Source organism: Poecilia formosa, unplaced genomic scaffold, assembly GCF_000485575.1.
Source record: "Poecilia formosa unplaced genomic scaffold, Poecilia_formosa-5.1.2 Scaffold135, whole genome shotgun sequence".
NCBI lineage: Eukaryota > Metazoa > Chordata > Actinopteri > Cyprinodontiformes > Poeciliidae > Poecilia > Poecilia formosa.
The window spans coordinates 1331812-1350341 of NW_006800074.1; the positions used below are offsets into that span (position 1 = coordinate 1331812).

At 37.9% G+C, this 18530-nt stretch overlaps 1 protein-coding gene across 1 annotated transcript in view; it reads left to right on the forward strand.

Annotated features, from left to right (window-relative positions):
* Positions 1 to 6105: 6105 nt before the first annotated feature.
* Positions 6106 to 18530, forward strand: part of nup210 (nucleoporin 210) — a 33575-nt gene continuing 21150 nt past the window's right edge. Inside the window, exons 1-19 of the mRNA XM_007562366.2 lie at positions 6106 to 6720; positions 8149 to 8288; positions 9017 to 9148; positions 9780 to 9876; positions 10055 to 10205; positions 10976 to 11108; positions 11291 to 11449; positions 11705 to 11773; positions 11854 to 11960; positions 12064 to 12204; positions 12311 to 12448; positions 12651 to 12806; positions 13182 to 13380; positions 14052 to 14197; positions 15131 to 15349; positions 15529 to 15702; positions 15933 to 16125; positions 16253 to 16359; positions 17466 to 17570. Coding sequence (XP_007562428.1) covers positions 6569 to 6720; positions 8149 to 8288; positions 9017 to 9148; positions 9780 to 9876; positions 10055 to 10205; positions 10976 to 11108; positions 11291 to 11449; positions 11705 to 11773; positions 11854 to 11960; positions 12064 to 12204; positions 12311 to 12448; positions 12651 to 12806; positions 13182 to 13380; positions 14052 to 14197; positions 15131 to 15349; positions 15529 to 15702; positions 15933 to 16125; positions 16253 to 16359; positions 17466 to 17570 — 2718 coding nt within the window. The 5' untranslated portion in view covers positions 6106 to 6568. The remainder of the gene's footprint in view (positions 6721 to 8148; positions 8289 to 9016; positions 9149 to 9779; positions 9877 to 10054; positions 10206 to 10975; positions 11109 to 11290; positions 11450 to 11704; positions 11774 to 11853; positions 11961 to 12063; positions 12205 to 12310; positions 12449 to 12650; positions 12807 to 13181; positions 13381 to 14051; positions 14198 to 15130; positions 15350 to 15528; positions 15703 to 15932; positions 16126 to 16252; positions 16360 to 17465; positions 17571 to 18530) is intronic.

Genomic DNA, 18530 nt, shown 5'->3' on the forward strand with positions numbered 1-18530 from the left:
TAGCATTGCAACTAGTATCAGTATTTTTTATATAGATATAAAAAAAAAAAAAACACGACAACAATTAGTGAAATGACTATGACAGAGCTTTTAGGGCAGGTTTTCATTGCCTGTAAAAGCTGCCCAACCAGTTTAAGACTCTGGTTTCATCTCCAGATACCACCAAGCTACACATGATAAGTGAAGCCTGCTGTCTGTGATCTTTCTTCTGACTTGATCTTAAAGGGTCATTGAGCCACTTGTGAGAACATATGATGACAAAGCTCTTCTTCCCTGGCTGAGCAGAATAATCAGGAAGCCTAACATATGGGGCCAGTGGGCTCTTTGTCTTGGGGATCTCCCTTGGATGATCAATGACAGAGATGAGTCAATGCCCCTATTATTGGTTTTCTTCATCTTCATGTGCGCCTAAATGCTGTGTCCAGTGCAACAGCTCCACAATTTCATCCCTCATCTGTCTGCTATGTTCCTTGCACTTCGTGATACTGTCTGTTCACTATGTTCAGTATGAAGCCAATTTACACAAATATCCATTCATTCATAAATAGACAGATAGATGGATAATTTATTCCTGGAGTGAATTTAAAAAGTGTTCATACTGCATGTCTGACATTGATTGCATAACCTACGTTTTGTGTGACCACCTGCCATTATTAATCTGTTGAAACACCCTGGAATGTCTTGGCAATGATCGCTTCAGAAATTAATTACCCCGTGTGCCTTTTCAACAACAGCATGTTTCCAATCTAAATTCCACTCTGTCATCAGTATCTACATGAAAATAAATCACAATTCAGAACACGTGAGGCTGTCCTTGTGGTTGGAGGCAGGGACCAAATGGTGAGTCTTCCTCTCCACCCCACACTAGTTGACCCTAATGACACTTCTGGGACTAAAAGCACCCAGTGCTGTAAGGACTCTCAGTGTGTGAGATAATCCACATTGACACACACTGATGTGGGAGAGCTAATTGCACCTCAAACTGTTGTAATTTCTCACTCATGCACATTTGAATAGAGCCTTGCTCCAATTATAACAGCTAAAACCCACTGACATCTCCCCTATCTTCTAATTACACTTAATGTGTGTGTTTCATTAAATGCAAAATGTAATAATCTATGTTTATTATTTTTTCTTGAAACAAAGTTAAGTCTGTCTATTTCAGCAGCTCCTTAGATGATGTTATTATTGTTCGGCAAGGTTTCAATAAAAGTGAATGTGACATCATTGTTTACATGGGTCTTCTAATTCAGCAGCCATTTGTGTTATCTGTCCACTGTGTAATACAAAGTTCTGCTCCTCTTTCTTTGTTTAAACAGGTGGATTGGATTGTGTTTTTCACCGGAGTAATGTGTGATGTGCAACCAGTGTAAGACAAGACTGACTCATCCAGGCCTGCACAGCGCCAGGAAATGTCCTTAATCTAATCATAAAGATAAAGTTTAAGATTTGTACCAGAATCCCTGTAATAAGTACTTACAAACACCATCAGCCAGATTACTTTTTTTTTTCATCAGGGTTTTCAAGGAACAAACCTCACATGTGGCTGATTGCCTGTAAATGTTTTAAACCTTCTAAATGGAGAAGTATTTTCCCTTCATTGCTCTGCTGTGGGTTCATATAACACAAGGGAGCAGAAGAGAGGGAGGAAGTTTTTAAAGGAAACCAAGAGAGACAGAATACCAAAGCGCCACGGGAGGCTGCACCAAGGGAAATTAAGACCCAAATGTAACGCGGTGAAAGCGACTCCCCACCTGCACCTTATAAAGACTTTTCAGGGGTTTGGTGAATGGAAAACTGTGCTGGTAGGGGCCACCCGACACAGCCTTGACTACTATTTACATAAGTCTGCTCCATTATTGAGATACCTAAAGCACACCTAAAGGTGTGCTTTAGGTCTGAACACTGGTTGAGTCAGTGTAATACAGTAATAACCTTTGACCTAAACCATTCCTAGCTCTATCTATCTTTCTATCAGCTCTATCCAACTTTCTTCATAAAGAAAAGCATTGCAACAGCACAATGCTACCACCACGGTGTCTCTTGATGAGGATGGTGTGTTCAGGCTGATGGGAGTCCTCTGACTTGATAAAGCGCATTATAAATGCAGGCCATTCACTATTTTTAAGATATTGTCTCCAAGTGTGAAAAATGGCTCTGTCATTCCGTTGATGGTAAAATGACTTTACCTACTTCATCCCAGTTATATTTAAGAAATTTCTTAATTTGTGGAACGTGAAACCGAAGTCAGGTTTGGCAAAAGAAAGAAACCTGCAGAATGCATGTGCTCATTCCTTAGCTAAATTAGTTTAATGATCTGACACATAGCCAAAAAACAATCTATAAGGAGGGCATACTTTTTCACCGCAGTGTGATAAGCAAGCCTTGCCTGACTTGAGCTTTTGCACTCTGCTTTTCGTGCACCATGTTCATTCATAAGGGGAAAAAAAAAAAGGTTTTACTTCTTGGGGGAAACTTTCATAAGGAGATCCTCTCCTTTCAGTCTTTTTCATAAAAACCTCACCCAGTAGAGGAAATGGAGAGGTTGGGGCCCTTTGGATATCTTATCAAAGAGTTGCACAAACGTAATAATTTGAGCTAGTCTCACTTTCATGCCCTCTTTCATATTTCTTAGAACACACATAATAGCTCCCACAGGCAAATGCTGATTTCACGGGATAGTAGCACCTCTTATTATGCCTACTTACAGCAGTTCTTTCCTGTGCCTCACACCCAGAGAATGTTTAAGCTGGGTACTTTCCAAACTATTTGAATTAGTGACCCTTCTTAAGATTATTACATTACTGCTGAAAGCAGAGTCGCAGCTGAACACATTGCCATTGTGTAAATGGTGAAGTAAGAGCAGTGGCCTTCTGCACTTGTCTGGAACGGGGAGAATATGGTGGCCAGAAAAACTGTCCTGCAGGAAGAATGTGATTGCTGATGTATGCCAGATGAGGAGACACAAGACAGGATACCAAAGCAGATGCAGTGACTCAGGATGCGGGAAAAATATTTGTGCCACATATGGTTGCCTGGAGCATTAGAGAAAGCCCCCCAAAAATGTCTAACAGCTTCAGGTTGGTTGAAACTATAACACTAAAGAACAAAGTCAAACTAAAAGGTCAGCCACTGACAAATAATACTTTAGAAATATTCAACAATGAGTCACTTTCCTCCCCTAAATCTGAAAGAACTGATAATTCTAAGAAAATATTACTCAATCATTTGAGAACTTCCTCTTTTAAATTGACCACTCCTGGCAGGAATCTCACAGAAATCTATCCAAAATCTCAAGATCTTCACACTCATTTTTCTTGGAACATGTTTTGTCTTGCATTTTCTATAACTGAGCCTTAATGTCCCAGCTTTAGAGTCAAACATTGAGACATTGTTTTTCATGTTAACAGACATTACATCATCCACTTCTTGCTTCAATTGCATGTTAGCTGCTTGTGGAAAGGGTACAAAGGTGAAAATTAATGCAGAGCTGAAGCTTGCACAGCGCTGGGCAGTGAAAATAAATGAAAGCAGGATTTTCTTCTCTGGTTTCAGTACATAGAATCATTGTTGTGACACATCCAACTGCTAAAACTGCTTGAAAAGATATTTCCGATGTTTGAAGGGAGCATCAATTACATCACACTTAGATTGCTGTAGGTGCGTCTACATGATCGGTATTTAAGTCAGCCAGTTGGAACGGAACACCAATCGGTGATGGGCTTTTATTGTTAACATGCTCTGACTCAAACAATATGTCACCTTTGGCATAAAACAGCATTATGGAAAAGCACTTCAGAACAAGTTGCTAATCAACTCTCTGTGTGTAAAGGAGGCTGAATCCAGGAGGAGCACTGCTGTGAAACTTCAAAGCAGATAAGATGATAGATAAGAAATAATGCTGCCAATTTAATTAGAACTGTGTCAAAAATTCATGTTTTCTGTTAGAACCAATTGTAATGCCAGAGGAGGCTCTCAGAGCAGACTGAGGGGGAAAATGATTTTGGATTGTTCCACATCTTTCTCTTTATTCTGGTCTACATTAAACTTATTTTATGCAGTCTTTCTTGTTGGAAACCAATGTTATTTTATCAAATCCTATTTTATTTGAATGGAACTGGTGCCATGGACGTGACCTTCCTCCTGCTGCAGATTTTATGTGATATAGGTGGCTGTGAGTGACACCTATGGGTGAAAAGCTGCGTGTTACATGTGCTTCACTGATGGCTAGAGATCAGAACTGTCAGGTGAGAATGAATCAAGAAGATAAATGCAGGAACAAGTGGCTCCCAGATGATCTTGACGTCTATCCTGCTCAGATCTTAAGCCTGATTTAGAGGTACATTTAATTTTGCGGGTTATGTAATGAACTGGCCCATGGTGTATTCTACCTCAGCGAGGCTGCTGAAATGTGACCCAAGGTGAGGATCTATTAGCTGCAGAAAATGAATTGAATGATTGAATATTTAGCATCTTCTAGTGTACCAAAACAACAGGTCAAATTTATTTTAGCTATGTCTGATTCAACATTTTTATAACTGAAGGTACCAAAGTTACTTGATTGTGGTATAAACTGGCACTATGAAAATACATAATAGTGCCCCGTTAATACTGCTATTAAAAATAAGAATAATGAAAACAAGATGAAGTAGTATAAGAATAGCACCTGAAAAAAGTACATTAATAAAAGAACTGGATATTTTTATGATTATTGAGCAAATGTGGGTTCATTGGCATATTTGTATTAATATATTGTTTACTTAATGAAAATGTAGATATGTGAACACCATAAATGTAGCAATACAGGAATACACCTTTTTTTAGTATCTCTGTTGAACTGATGGCAAGACAAAAACAAAATACATATTAGCTAACAGCACAATTAAGACAAGAGTATGGGTTTTCTTATTTACATAAGTGCACAAGATGTTCTACACTACGATAATCGGTTTAGATTTTTTTGTTAGAAAATAATGATTCACTTGGAGTTGCATTTACTATTTAAAAGCAGAATCAAATTTAGTTAAATTCGATTTAATTAATGTTAAAAGAATCCAGTCCTGTTCTAATTAGTTCAATTTGCTCTAAATTATTTCAGTTTAATTCAGCTTGATCCATCTGTCCGTTCACTGTCTACATGTTCTTATCCTTGCAGGGCATTGGGGGGATAGATGGTGCCTTTGCAGTTTCGACTTGAACAAATAAGCTTATTAAGCTTAAGATTGATTTTGTGTAAAATAGTTTGTCTTGCTGCATGAAGCAGAATGACAGGGATGGAAAGTTCAAATATCCGGGGTCATGAAAAGTATGTATCCATCAAAAAGGCCTCCTTTTATTGCTGTCATATTGGATACACATGGTTGCCAAACATTTTTGCCTGACTGTCTCTTATGCAGCTTAAACAATTAAAATTATCTGCAATTTCTAGATGCTCAACTTAATGGCTGCTGAAGGATAACCATTTAAAGATAAAATAATTAGCTCTGCTGTTTATTATGTCTAAGCTTGGTAAACATTACGCACAACATAACTGTGGATTAATAATGCACGCAGTAGAAGCCCTTTTTCTGCAGATGCTTGGGATTTCAACAAAAATATGGCTTCTTAACTTGAAGAACATTAAAACCATCAGATGCTGTCAATTCTCAGCCAAAGCAATTTATTACTATGTTGTAGTTATTGGTCTCCTCCCTCCACGGAGTTGCCATAGCAGCTGTCTCCCCATCCCCATGGCTGCGTGCAACACACACCTGGTAGATGTTTAATGGGAGATGCCCTCCTGACGCAAACCCCATTTATTACTACAAAAGAAAGGTATTTGAATCAGAAGCTCCCAGGGCCACTGCCACCTGTTACCACTGGAGCCAATGCAGGCCCATACTATGAAGTTAACCATGAAATGCTCATTTTCACATCAGCTTAGCTTTTGTTTACCCACAACAACAGCAACAAAACAATTGTAGGTGTTTGTGTGTGAGGCAGAGTGTGTAAGTGTATACATATCACACATAAAATACACAAATTTGCTTTTTCTCCGTTTCTAAAACTAATCTTTTTCTGACTGTACCTTTAAGAAATATCGTACCCACCCTCTCATGTAGTGACGTCACCTCTCTCCCGGCATGCTCACTGGAAGTCCAATTATTGCTAATGGCGGGTATTGTACAAAACATGCAGATTTTACGCTATTGTTTGTTATCCGGTTGTGTTATTCTGCTGTAGCGATTTTCAAATTATAGTCGCTTGATTTCTAACTTATTTTCGAGTATAAAGACAACGACGGAGCCAAATAACAGCGCCAGAGGAGTTTGCCACTGTTATCTTTATTATCATCATGTGTGGTAACTAAAGTGTCAAAGTGAAACAGGACAGGAAGACGGCGTGCGTTTGAGTTGAGCATTAGCTAAACTGCTGGCTATGCTAACTCATAGAAACGTTTGTTATACTGCTCCGATATCAACCCTAACGTTTAAAATATTAAACTTGATGAGACAAAAAAAGTTAAGTTCGTAAATATCCCATTCATTCGACCCGTCCCTTGGCTCATAATAAATCTCCGGAGTCGGAAATGAGTCTGTTAAAATTTGTTGTGTTATTTTTTATAACCGTCACGCGAGTCTACGCTTCGTCAAAATTAAATATTCCCAAAGTTTTGCTACCACTTGCGAGAAGTACAAAAATTAACTTCACACTGGAAACGACTGAAGGCTGCTACAGATGGTGAGTGAAACTGAGGGTTTGACGGGGGCCCGCTTTGTGGGGCATGGAGGTGTTGTATTACCTAGCAAGGGAAGTCACGCGAACTCCCATATACAGTACAGTGGTTTGCTGTAAGAGTCCAGCCGTACTGAATATCAAAAGATTGTTTTAATATGGTAATATTGCATCTTTTTTCCCAGAATTAAGTGCCCTTCTGTCAGTTTTCACTGGGGGTCAAATGTGACTTGTGTTTGTTTTTAAGTCGCTAGTTTCTCTTGTCTAAATAAAAGTTTATTATAGTAATTGTTGTTGATGGTATTTAAACTAAAAATGGACAGATGACGTTTTCTTGGTCACGTCAGACGTTTTTAGGAGGAACTATAAAAGTCATAAAACGTAAAAAAACAAAACAAAAAAAACCCTAGATTTTTTATAGGTGTAGGTGAAATTTCTTTATTTAATTATGTCTTAAATTTTGTCATTCATTCATTCATTCATTCATTCATTCCTTGTACTGAGGACCAGAAGTGCCATAATTCAGCACATAAATAATTTATCAAATAAATGTGTGTGATAGTTAAAAACACAATTGTAATGTGTACTTTTAATAAATAAAATTATACACATATTTGTAAATATGTATATAATTGAACAATTAAATGTAAAAATGAACAGAAACTTTGTCATTCGACATGTTAAAATCATAAGCAGGAATTTCATTATGTATTAATCATATTTTTCTTATACTACAGTTCTTTATGTCAGACATTTCTGTTACTATTTGTTTAACTATAGAGTAGTTTAACTGCAAACCAGACACCTTGTATTTAACTGTGACACCCTTCATCTTTGATTGGAGCTTGGTTGTTAAGGCTAACCAATAAGACAAATTCATAGTAATAGTAAGTCATTTGAGATGTTTACTTCAAAACCATGTAGGAAATGGGAATTAAAATCAAAGGGTCTTGCAATTATGTCTTGCAATATCAGATATAATTATTAAATTATTATTATATTATTAAATTATTAACTTCTCATGTCATGTAATTAATGCAGGCCTTAGATTTTAACCATGACGTTCTTTAAAGGTGAAAAAGTCTTTAATTTCAGTCCCTAAAATGTGCAGATGCACTAATTTTTTATTTCCTGTTAATCAAGTTAGATTAACTCATGGAGAAAATGAGCTACTGTGTATTTAAGAAACCAGTAGTTTTGAACAATTCAAAAGGATTACAATATTACCCTCATTCATGCATCAAAACATGTCCCTAACCTTTGTCTGATTTTTCCTAAATTTGATGAAGTGCATGCTGTTAGTTGATTAGCTTGTAGACTACTCATTCTAAACAGACACCAGGGATACGGATCATTATATGGTTACTATAAATTGAAATTGTGTGACATCCAGATACCTGTATAGTCAGTATTTTTGTGGCGTTTGTTGTCCAGGTCTTCCACTAGACCTGAGGTTGCAAGCATCCAGCCTGTGGAAGAGGATGCTGACAGAGGCTGCTCTCGGAAGGCTGTCCTGCAGGCTCTGTCCACTCAGCCCACCAGACTGACCAGCATCATTTTTGCTGAAGATGTTGGTAAGTACAACAATGCCATTTTAAATTGCAATGTATGAAAGAAAGCAAGGTTTAGATCCCTTTTGGGTGGCATTAACACTGCCAAGTTGTTCAAATAAATGTTGAAAATTGTGTTGACAATTATGGGACATATTTGTCAACACTATATGTCCCATTGTGTTGTCTCTAATATCGATAGCTGCATTTTGAGAAAATATCCTCTCCCTAATGGACTTTTTTTTTAACTCTGCAGCTGTTTTGTAGTTAAAGTAAAAAAAAATTCTCACTGTAGTTTATCAGAAAGTCACATGTAGTTGTAATTTAAATGTTTATTGAACATTGAATTGTCTATGGTACCCGGTCTTTTGCATTAAAGAGGTTGAACTCAGTCAACCAAAGAGGAATTAGATTTTTCCCCCCCGTTTTTTATTGTTCCTCTTGTGCTGCTGTAATACCATCTGCTGCCACACACCCTGTGAGCAAGTCTATAAAACAAATCAAAGTAACTAAGTCTGAATGTGGGATAAAATTACTCATCTGTATCATATTTACACATTTTATCTCTCCCATGAAACCCCTATAGCTGTTCCAAATGGCCACAACATTTGAATACAGTGATAAGCACCCAGAGTCCTCCCAGCACCTAAAGGAAGCCCCAGAGCGATAACTTCCTGCTAGTCATTTGCATATATTTGTCATTAACTATCCTTCCTTTATTGTAACCCTTTTTCTTACTCATCCATTGGCAGTCTCTGGACAGGTGCTCCGCTGCGACGCCATCGTTGACATCATCAGTGAGATTCAGATTGTCTCCACCACCAGAGAGCTGCATCTTGAAGACTCTCCACTGGCGCTCAGAATTCATGCACTGGATTCAGAAGGTGGCACACTGACTTACTGCAGTAGATCAGCTGTCTAATTAAAAGCTAATGGGGTTCTAAATAAGTAAATACCCTGCCTTGAGCAGGTGTGACCCAAAAAAATAGATGTTGTAATAACTCAGCTCTCCAATAATAAGGATCTGTCATCACGCTATTCATTCGTTGCTTTGAGATCTCTTCAGAGGGGGCTGGCTGCAGGCAGCTCTTTCGTCTCATAAAGGCTGCCACAGTGAAGTAGCTGTTTGTTCTGTGTGACTTGTTCCATTTAGGACAGCCACACTTCGTTTAATGAGCTGTGGCTGCAGCCTGATACTTGCTGATGGTGGCTGCAGGGTGTGGTGCTCTGTTTGCTTTGGCGTAAGAGTCCATTTCAGACTCTTCAAACAGAGCAGATTGCAAATGATTGCAACGCGCTGTTTTAATTAAATCCCTCCCAGTTTTGTTTCAGACAAAACGATTTTTAATTTATTATCAACTAAAATGAAGGCACCTCTGGCCTGGCAGTGTGATTGAAAACTTTTATTTGTAAATATTCTCAGTTCCTGATCAGTTTTTGGATACCTCTTGTTTTATGTTTTTTTATTAGGTTGCAGTATAAGGTTTTTTTTTTTTTTCCCTTTCCTTTTTGTAGGAAATACCTTCTCTACCCTTGCCGGTTTGGTGTTTGACTGGACCTTAGTGAAAGATATAGATGTGAATGGATTCACAGACTCCTACAATTCATTACGGTAATCTCTCTTTTGTTAATTCTTTTCTCATCTCCTCTAAAAATCTGCTACACAGACCACCAAATGTCCCCAAAAGCCATTTTTAGAATGATTACGCTGCTTCTGTTATTACCTTTTGCATTTTAATTACTCTGTTGAGGCTTTGTTGCTTATTGCTTTTTGTCTTTGTTGCCTTCAGGGTGCTTAAATTCTCAGAATCCACATACACTCCTCCTGGATACATAACTGAAATGGAGCGAGTGGGCAAACAAGGCGACATCATTCTGGTGTCGGGACTGAAAACAGGACATGCTAAGTTAAAGGCCAAAATACAAGAGTCTCTGTATAAGGTAAAAGCTTTATTCATAACTTTGCAGAGAAATTGTTTCCCTTGCTAATAACATATGGGGTTTCTCACTAGACATGCACCAATCAAAGATTGTAATTTGTCAGGTTTTCTTTGATTGGTGCATTCATGAATCAAAATTATGAACTCCCAACATCTCTGGTCTTTAACCGTCTCAACTAACAGCTTGTTCTACGATGCTCTTTTTAGAGTTTAGTTAATATATAAAACTGACATATGCTTTTAAACATGCTTAAAATATATGCTTTGTACATTTAACAGAATCTGGAGGACTTTTTTTGTGTTATCTGTAGAAAGAAAATTAAATTTGAGTAGATAAAAATTGGCAGGTCAGACCTCAAAGAAAACTGGAGATGACTGTCAGCCAGGAGAAACCTGATCGATTTATTCTGTTTTCTTAGTTCTGTTACTTCGTCCCTCTGTGATGGACTAAAATGTACTCTTAAAAATAGCAAAATGCAACGCAATTGCAGGGTCTTGTGCAATGCTATAGTGAAGACCAAATAAGCTCTTCAGCCTTTTCAGATCATTTGTAGCTGTCGTTGTAGTTAAGCTGACAAAGCTTTTAAATGTCAAATTGTGTTATTTCTCCATTTTATAGCAAACAATTTTGTCACATGTGATTTGATTTGCATTAGATTTTTTTCTTCTTCTTCTTTCGGACACTTTTGAAACTTGTAACCGTTTCATTTGGTTTACTGACGCGGGAAACTAAAGCTTTGTTGTTCTGTCACCATGGTATCCATGCCACAGGATGTGGGTGCTGCTGAAGTGAGACTGCTGATTTTAGAGAACATCCTGCTGAGCCCTGCACACGATGTCTACTTAATGGCAGGAACTTCCATCAGATACAGAGTCCTCAAGATCAGACAAGGCACTATCACAGGTGTGAATATCTACCATGGTTTTATCTTTAAACTCATGATGCCGTACAGTTCCTGGTGTTAGATCCACCTACAAATGGATTTGTTGTTCAAGTGAAATTGAAGCTGAAAGACTTTGAAGTGAGGACTGATGTCATGCTGTTTGAAATCCACTATCTTGGTCTGTTTGTGTGTGTTTCTCCAGAGCTCACAATGCCTTGTGATCAGTATGAACTACACCTTAGGAACAGTGTGGTTGATCCCAATGGAGACCCAGCTGTCAGCGTGGCCTCCCTTGATCAGACTACCTCCAAAGTTACAGGAGTTCAAATGGGACACATCAATGTGGTGTTGGATCACAAGAGTATCCTTCTGATGAAATGCACCAGCAGCTGAAGTTGTAGCAGTTGGTTTAATGGGCCATTTTTTTTTTTTTATCAAGATGCACCAATCAATCGCAAGAGATTGGATCTTAAAGCGAATATGATTGATATTGACCAGGAATAGTGTGATCGATGCATCTCTAATTTTCTATCACTCAATTATAATTATACATTTCATAGCCGAAGCTCTCATTCATGTCTACCTGAGGAAATTTTCTTTAATTGCTTCCATAAAGGCCTTCGAATGCAAGGAGTTTCTCGCCTCCCCAACAGCACTCTCTACGTTGTTGAGCCAGCCTACCTCGGTCCGTCTTTCTGCTTTAACACATATTTTAATTTCCTTGTTTAAAGTTTTAGCTGACCTTTTTTTTATCTCTGTATTTAGGTTTTAAAATTAATCCAGGAGAAAGCTGGGTTCTTGAAACAGGCAGAGTGTACAACATTCTTATTGAAGTGTTTGATAAGTCTGGGAACAAAATTTACCTCTCTGACGTAAGTGCAGATCGATGAGATTCCATGTCTGAAAAAAAAAAGAAAAACAAAACAAAGAAATATAGCAGTTTTCTAAGTTGAACAATTTATTTTGATGTTGCAGAATGTCCGTATAAGCACCGTTTTCCCTAAAGAGTATTTTGAGGTTCTAGAGTCTTCTGTGAATGGATCATATCATCATGTCAGACCTCTCAAAGACGGTCTTACTCTTATTGATGCTACCCTAACAGCTGTTGAAGATGAAGTGAGTTCTTTTGAACCGTCGCATCCTTGTTTTTAACCTTCCTCACTGTTCATCCTCCTCATGTTGTTGAATCTGATCATTTCCTGTGTCCCCTGTTCTGCTTCAGAATGGAAAAGTCCATGCACTCGTCAACCCGGTGCACAATGAACAGGATGTGGAAATTTATAACCCTATAGTCCTCACTCCCAGTATCCTCACTTTTCCATGGCAACCAAAAGTTGGAGCATATCAGTACACAATAAAGGTAATTATTCTCTTTCAGCCATGCTGCTCGGAGGGGTTTGAAACTAATAAAGGGTACAATATTAAGCCCAGTTATTCAAACTTAAAAGGAAACTCTAAATTATTTTGTTCTTGGCATACTAGCACCATGACTGAGAGTGAGATCAAATTAGGAAATGTGGTGTGTTTGCATCTGATGAGGTATTCTCTGTTGCTCACTCCAGGCAACTGGTGGAAGTGGAAATTTCAGCTGGACTTCATCAAATACAGATGTGGCCACAGTGACTGTGAAAGGAGTGATGACCACAGTCAGTGACATTGGTGTCACTGTAATTTATGCTCATGATCTACGTAACCCACTTCACTTCGGACAGATGAAGGTTGGTTGAAAATGACACGTCAAAATTATTGTGGCACAAAGGTTGGCTAATATTTGGATTTTTATTACTTTTTTTATCTGTTGGTCATGCAGTAACTTTGTCGCAAAGCTTGCAGAAACAAAACTGGTGAATGTGTCGCCTCTGGAGGGCTGACTACAAATTCATATCAAACTTGTAAAACATTTTGAAAACGATCCAGCCAAAAAGCCTCTCCACTTCACTATTGCATGTTACTTTGCTCCATCACACAAAATTATGCTAAAATACTCAGATGTTGCCATTGTAACTTGACAAACAAAATGGAAAAGTAAAATGTAGAAGTTACAATTAAACATTTGCTGTTACTGATCTTCCTCTATCATTCTCCCTGCTCAGGTTTATGTTGTTGAGCCTGTTGCCATGGACTTTGCTCCGTGTCCAGTAGAAGCCCGCCTGGGTCAAGATCTGGAACTGCCCCTCCGGATCTTTGGTTTGCTGGAGGAGTTGGAGATGGAGCGAGTCATGTTGAGCGACTGCTCCCACTTTGATCTGCTGGTCGAGGAGGAGAACCAGGGAGTGTTTGAACTGTTAGACGGTGAGTCTTGGTGATTTGACTAGGTCGGACAGTAACAGAGGCGTTTGTGCCAGATCTTCATGTGAAGTGCAAAACGAAAGAGAAGCACATTGTAAAGAGCCTGTTAGAACAAATAGAGTTGGTGTTGAGGAAAAGATACTATTTTAACTTGCATGACTGGGTATCTTTACTTTTGATTCTTCATTCTTTTGCACATTTTGTAAATCTAGGCAGTGTGCCAAGTTACGATGCACTGATTGCATTGGCTGATTTTCTTCTTTCTTTTTTTCTTTTCTTTTCTCCTTTAACCAGCCAATTGTGATTTATGCTGCCTTGTTTTATTTCTGCCTGAACTGAATGAAGTCGTTAAAGTTCATAATAAAATGTTTGCAATGCAAACTCTTGGATTTTCCACAAAATGACAATACACTAGAGTTTTCTCTCTACTATTTTAATTCTATAAATAATCCTCCCTAAGTGTGTCATCTTTTAAGTGGCAGCCATCTAGTTTTTTTAAAGTAGCAGAACAACATTCCTTGAAGCTGCCAGCAGCAAAGTGAGCTGCAGATATTTCTGTCGCGTTTGAGATGAGAGACAACTACAGAAGAGCAATTGTCTTTTTCCTATTTAAAGTTGTCATTTTAAATTATCTCATCCTTTGGCTTGTCCCTCTGCGTTTGGTTCTTCCTCAGGGAGGCTGGCTCCTGGCCAGAAGCACTGCAGTGGAGTGCAAGCCAAGGCCCTGACTCCTGGCTACACGGTGCTTACTGTCAGCTACACTCATGGCAATGTGCATCTCAGTGCCAAGATCACTGTTGCTGCCTACCTCCCTCTCAGAGTGAGTCTTGCAATCTTATCCTTTCAGGAATTTGCTAATTATGAGTTTTGACCATGGCATTTTAATCAATCTGTGCATGTTGCAGATTGATTAAAATCTGTAATATGCCAGCCTGAGATTTCCTCAGGCTGGAAAATCATCTTAACAGTTTTGTTTTGTTTTGTTTTGCTTTTTTGTCTTTCTTTATTTTATTTATTTATAATTTCTCAGTAGAAAAAAAAGTCTAGAAATGGGTTGAGCTGTTTTCTCTCGACTTATTTTAGTTCCACATATTGTCTTCATGAACAAATAAAAAAATTCTTTCATGTCTAAGAAGAAATAAAATGAGTTCCTGAATCCTTTCAGATTTTATTCTTTTCCAAATTTTGTAAAATTATTTAGTGAAATGCAGACCCCATTAAAGCAAAAATAATGAATTGTTGCTGTATAATTTAACATTATAAAGAACTAAGTATTGTTTGAGGAAGTGGGAATAAATTGTTTCACAATATTTATATAATTATAGTATATAGTGTGCATCACTAAAGTTTTAACCATTAACATGTTTGAATCTCTTTTGGGCTCTGCAGTTTTATTTTTTGTTAATGGTGTGTTATTCTTCAAATATTTCAGATTTCTTTGCAGTGTTGCTTCATTTATTTTTGCCCTGGCAGCTAAAGATTGACCCATTTTCTTCTTGTGATGAGCAGGGCCATGTTTTTCATGTTCTCAGTTTTCCATCAAAGTTCCTTTTCACAGTAAAATGATCTGCAACATACATTAAACACTTTCTTTAGGTTGTGTTTTTGTAAAGTTAAAGATCTATTTCTTGGATTTTCACTGTTATCTTGAAAGTTTGTTCATCCACTCACCCTAATAATCTAACTTCATTTTAAGGCCTTTTTTTCTTCTTTTAATTTCAGAACTTACTAATGAAATCTTGTCATCTTTCAGGCGGTTGACCCTGTGTCTGTGGCTGTAGTCACGCTTGGATCCTCCAAAGACATGTTGTTTGAGGGAGGACCACGTCCTTGGGTTTTAGAGCCCTCAAAGTTCTTCTGTTCTTCACGAGCTGAGGATGAGAGCAGCGTGAGCCTCGATCTGATTAGTCCTTCCTGTCAGAACTGCAATCGTCACTGGCTTAGAGCAACCTGCAGGGTGCTGGGAGAACAGGTAAGGGTGATGGAAATCATTGCAGTCCCAGATTCTCTACTTTCTGGCACTAAAACAACCTAAATTTCTTTAAGTAAAATCAGTAAAGTAAAATCTTCTTAAAGTAAAATCAGACAATTTTTTTTGTTCTTTAGCCGTATTATATTTGTCATCTCAACTGTCACCCTCTCATTCTTTAGGTGTTGGAGATTACGGTGGGGAACAAGGCCACTGTGACCAATCCATTTCCAGCTGTGGAGCCGGCAGTGGTCAAGTTTGTCTGTGCACCTCCATCACGGCTCACACTGGTTCCAGTTTATACCAGTCCACAGCTGGACTTAGCCTGCCCTCTGATGCAGCAGAATAAACAAGTGGTGCGTGAGGTTTAAAAATGGTTTAGCATGCTAACTTTTAATCAGTAGGTTGTTTTATTTATTTATTTATTTATTTATTTATTTATTTATTTTTTACAGGTTGTTTAGATAGAACAATAGATTATTGTAACAAACAGTTAAACTGCTAATGATTTATGTTGCATTTTCAAAACTAAATTTGTAAAATTTGTTCTAATGTTTTGGGTGTTTTTTTTGTGCTCATTTGTCAGGTGCCTGTTTCAAATTATCGGAACCCAGTGTTGGACTTGGCAGCTTTTGATCAACAAGGAAGGAAATTTGACAACTTTAGCTCTTTAGACATTTTGTGGGAGTCATCAAAGGGGTCCCTGGCTAGTATTGAGCCCACTATGCCCATGGACCTGCAACTGTTTGAAGACAGCAAAAAACAGATGAAGCTACATGGTAACTTTTTCTTTTTTATTAAGTGGTGTATGATTGTCCAGGTTTGAAAATACCTTCTATGCATCAAGTCCATTTGTAAAGGAAATTTGAGTGATAGCTTTTAATCTGGTTCATTTTTTCTGGTCAGGACGTCAGACAGTTCTTGTCCATCAACAGACAGGAATTGCTGCCATTACTGTGACAGCGGTTGGATACCAGGTTCCACATCTACAAGTTGCCAAAGTTCCCAGTCCTGTAAGAAAAATCTACTTCCATGTTCTGTACAACAACCCCTTTATAAGATCACAACAAAAATGTGTGTAACATGTTGCTATGAGTATAATTTTGACTGAAACATAACTTAATCTCACTTACAGTTGCTGCTTTGCTCTTTGTAACATTCAGGACCATAATCAACTTCTGTTTTTGACTTTCTATGAAGCTTACTGGAAATTGCCTGTGCTGTAAGCAACCATCAATTCTATAAGTGTGCAGAAAATCGATGACATTGTTCACAACTTCTCTTCGCCGATTGCCCCAGTTGAGATTCAGCCAGAGAAATTGTGTTCAATGGAAGAAAGCCCAGACAGAGCACTGAAGGGAGATGAAAATCGAGTGGAATTGCGTAGGAAGACAATGAACAGGCAATGCCCAATTAAATCACCAGATAAATCAGGCTGGCACATATATATATATTTTTTTGGTAGAGTGCTGCAGCACTTGCACACCATGACTATTGCACATATATATGCAATATATATGTGCAATAGAATTACAGAACTACAGAATTAGCAGAATTGTAACTAATCTTTTATAGGAATGACCCAAATAATATCACATAAACCCATACCATTATGTCCAGACATAGTCTGGTTGCTTGAAACTAAAATTGGAACCGATGGCACGACCTACTTTGATTAACTGTAGCAATTACCCGGCTGGATGACGGCACTCAGCATTGATATTTCACTCCCAAATAGTCAGTTGATGCTTAAATGTGACGGCTGAAAGAAGCAAAACAAGAGTGATGTCACTGCAAATGTAACATACACCATCCTCTCTCTGTGGAAAACTGAATTCATCACACTTGATCCTTATATACAGTACATGCATTATTCTGAATGGGAGTTAATTGGGAGAAGCACACTTGCTTCAAAGGCGTGACAGGACTTGACCTTCAGACTGCTGAAGGGTCGGTTAGTCATTCAGTAACACAAAGCAGCAATATTCCAAAGGCTACTAAATTAGTGTGTTTATTCTTTGCATCACTGTGTAAATGCATTAACAATATGCAAACAATTTGCTTTTGTGAATGAAAGTCAGATTCTAACAGGTTGAATATGCTTTGCTTTCCTGGACAGTATGAGCCTTTGACACCTGTCTCTGCCACACTGGAGCTTTTGTTGGTTGAAGATGTGAAGGTTTTTCCTGAGAGAGTGACTATTTATAACCACCCAGATGTGCAGGTAAGAGCAAAATTATCACTGCTGTTTATTTGCATTGCATTCTTCTGTTATCTGTGCTTTTTCTGCGCCGAGCACAGACGGTCACACTGGATTATATGAAACGTTCACTTGTAAGTTAGGGATGTATCTGGGCCACTCATTACATTGATTTAAAACTTTAGGTTGTGCTCATTTCAACAGTGACTGCTGTGTTCAGTATGAAGTTATTAGCCTATAGCTATTTAGGAAATCAATCTGGATTCATCAGTAAAATCTTAGTCACTGTAGGTGTAATTATGTTTCAGTGATTCAAACATTGTTTTCTTTGCATCCACTAAACTCACAAGGTGCTGCTAATATCAGATACATTAAGGTTAACAGTGTGGCATGCTCAATCGAATACAGATATATTTTACTTAGCAGTAGTTAATAAATGTCATCTCGAGGCACATTATTAGAAAAACTGGTTCATTTTAATTCCAGCTGTACAGAAATACACAGAATCAAATTCATATCTGTTCAATTCAATCATAGATGGATTAGATTCAATTACACTCAGTACAGCAAGATCCTATGTATAACACAGGACTGATTACGTATTATGTCTGCAGCAAACCTCTACTAATTGGATCATAGCAAGCATGTGGCGATAGTAGGGGGGAACATTTTGCTTTTTAACAGGAATGACCCTCCAGCAGAGCCCAAAATGTCATTGCAATTAAAGTTTTGTATCACAAGCTTATGTCATTATATTCAAATTGCAACAAAGTAAATGTAGTTTTTAAGTAAAAATCAAGTCCAGAATATTAAGTCATAGAAAATTAGTATTCTTATATAGGTGTGTGGGATATCTCATGGTCAGTAAAAGGTTTTGTAAAATGTGAGTGTCTGCAGGAATCCTCTCTTATGTCACTCACAGGTTAATCTGTGTGACTGAAAAGCATAAAAACTTTCGATATTATAGAATTATATTATAGAACT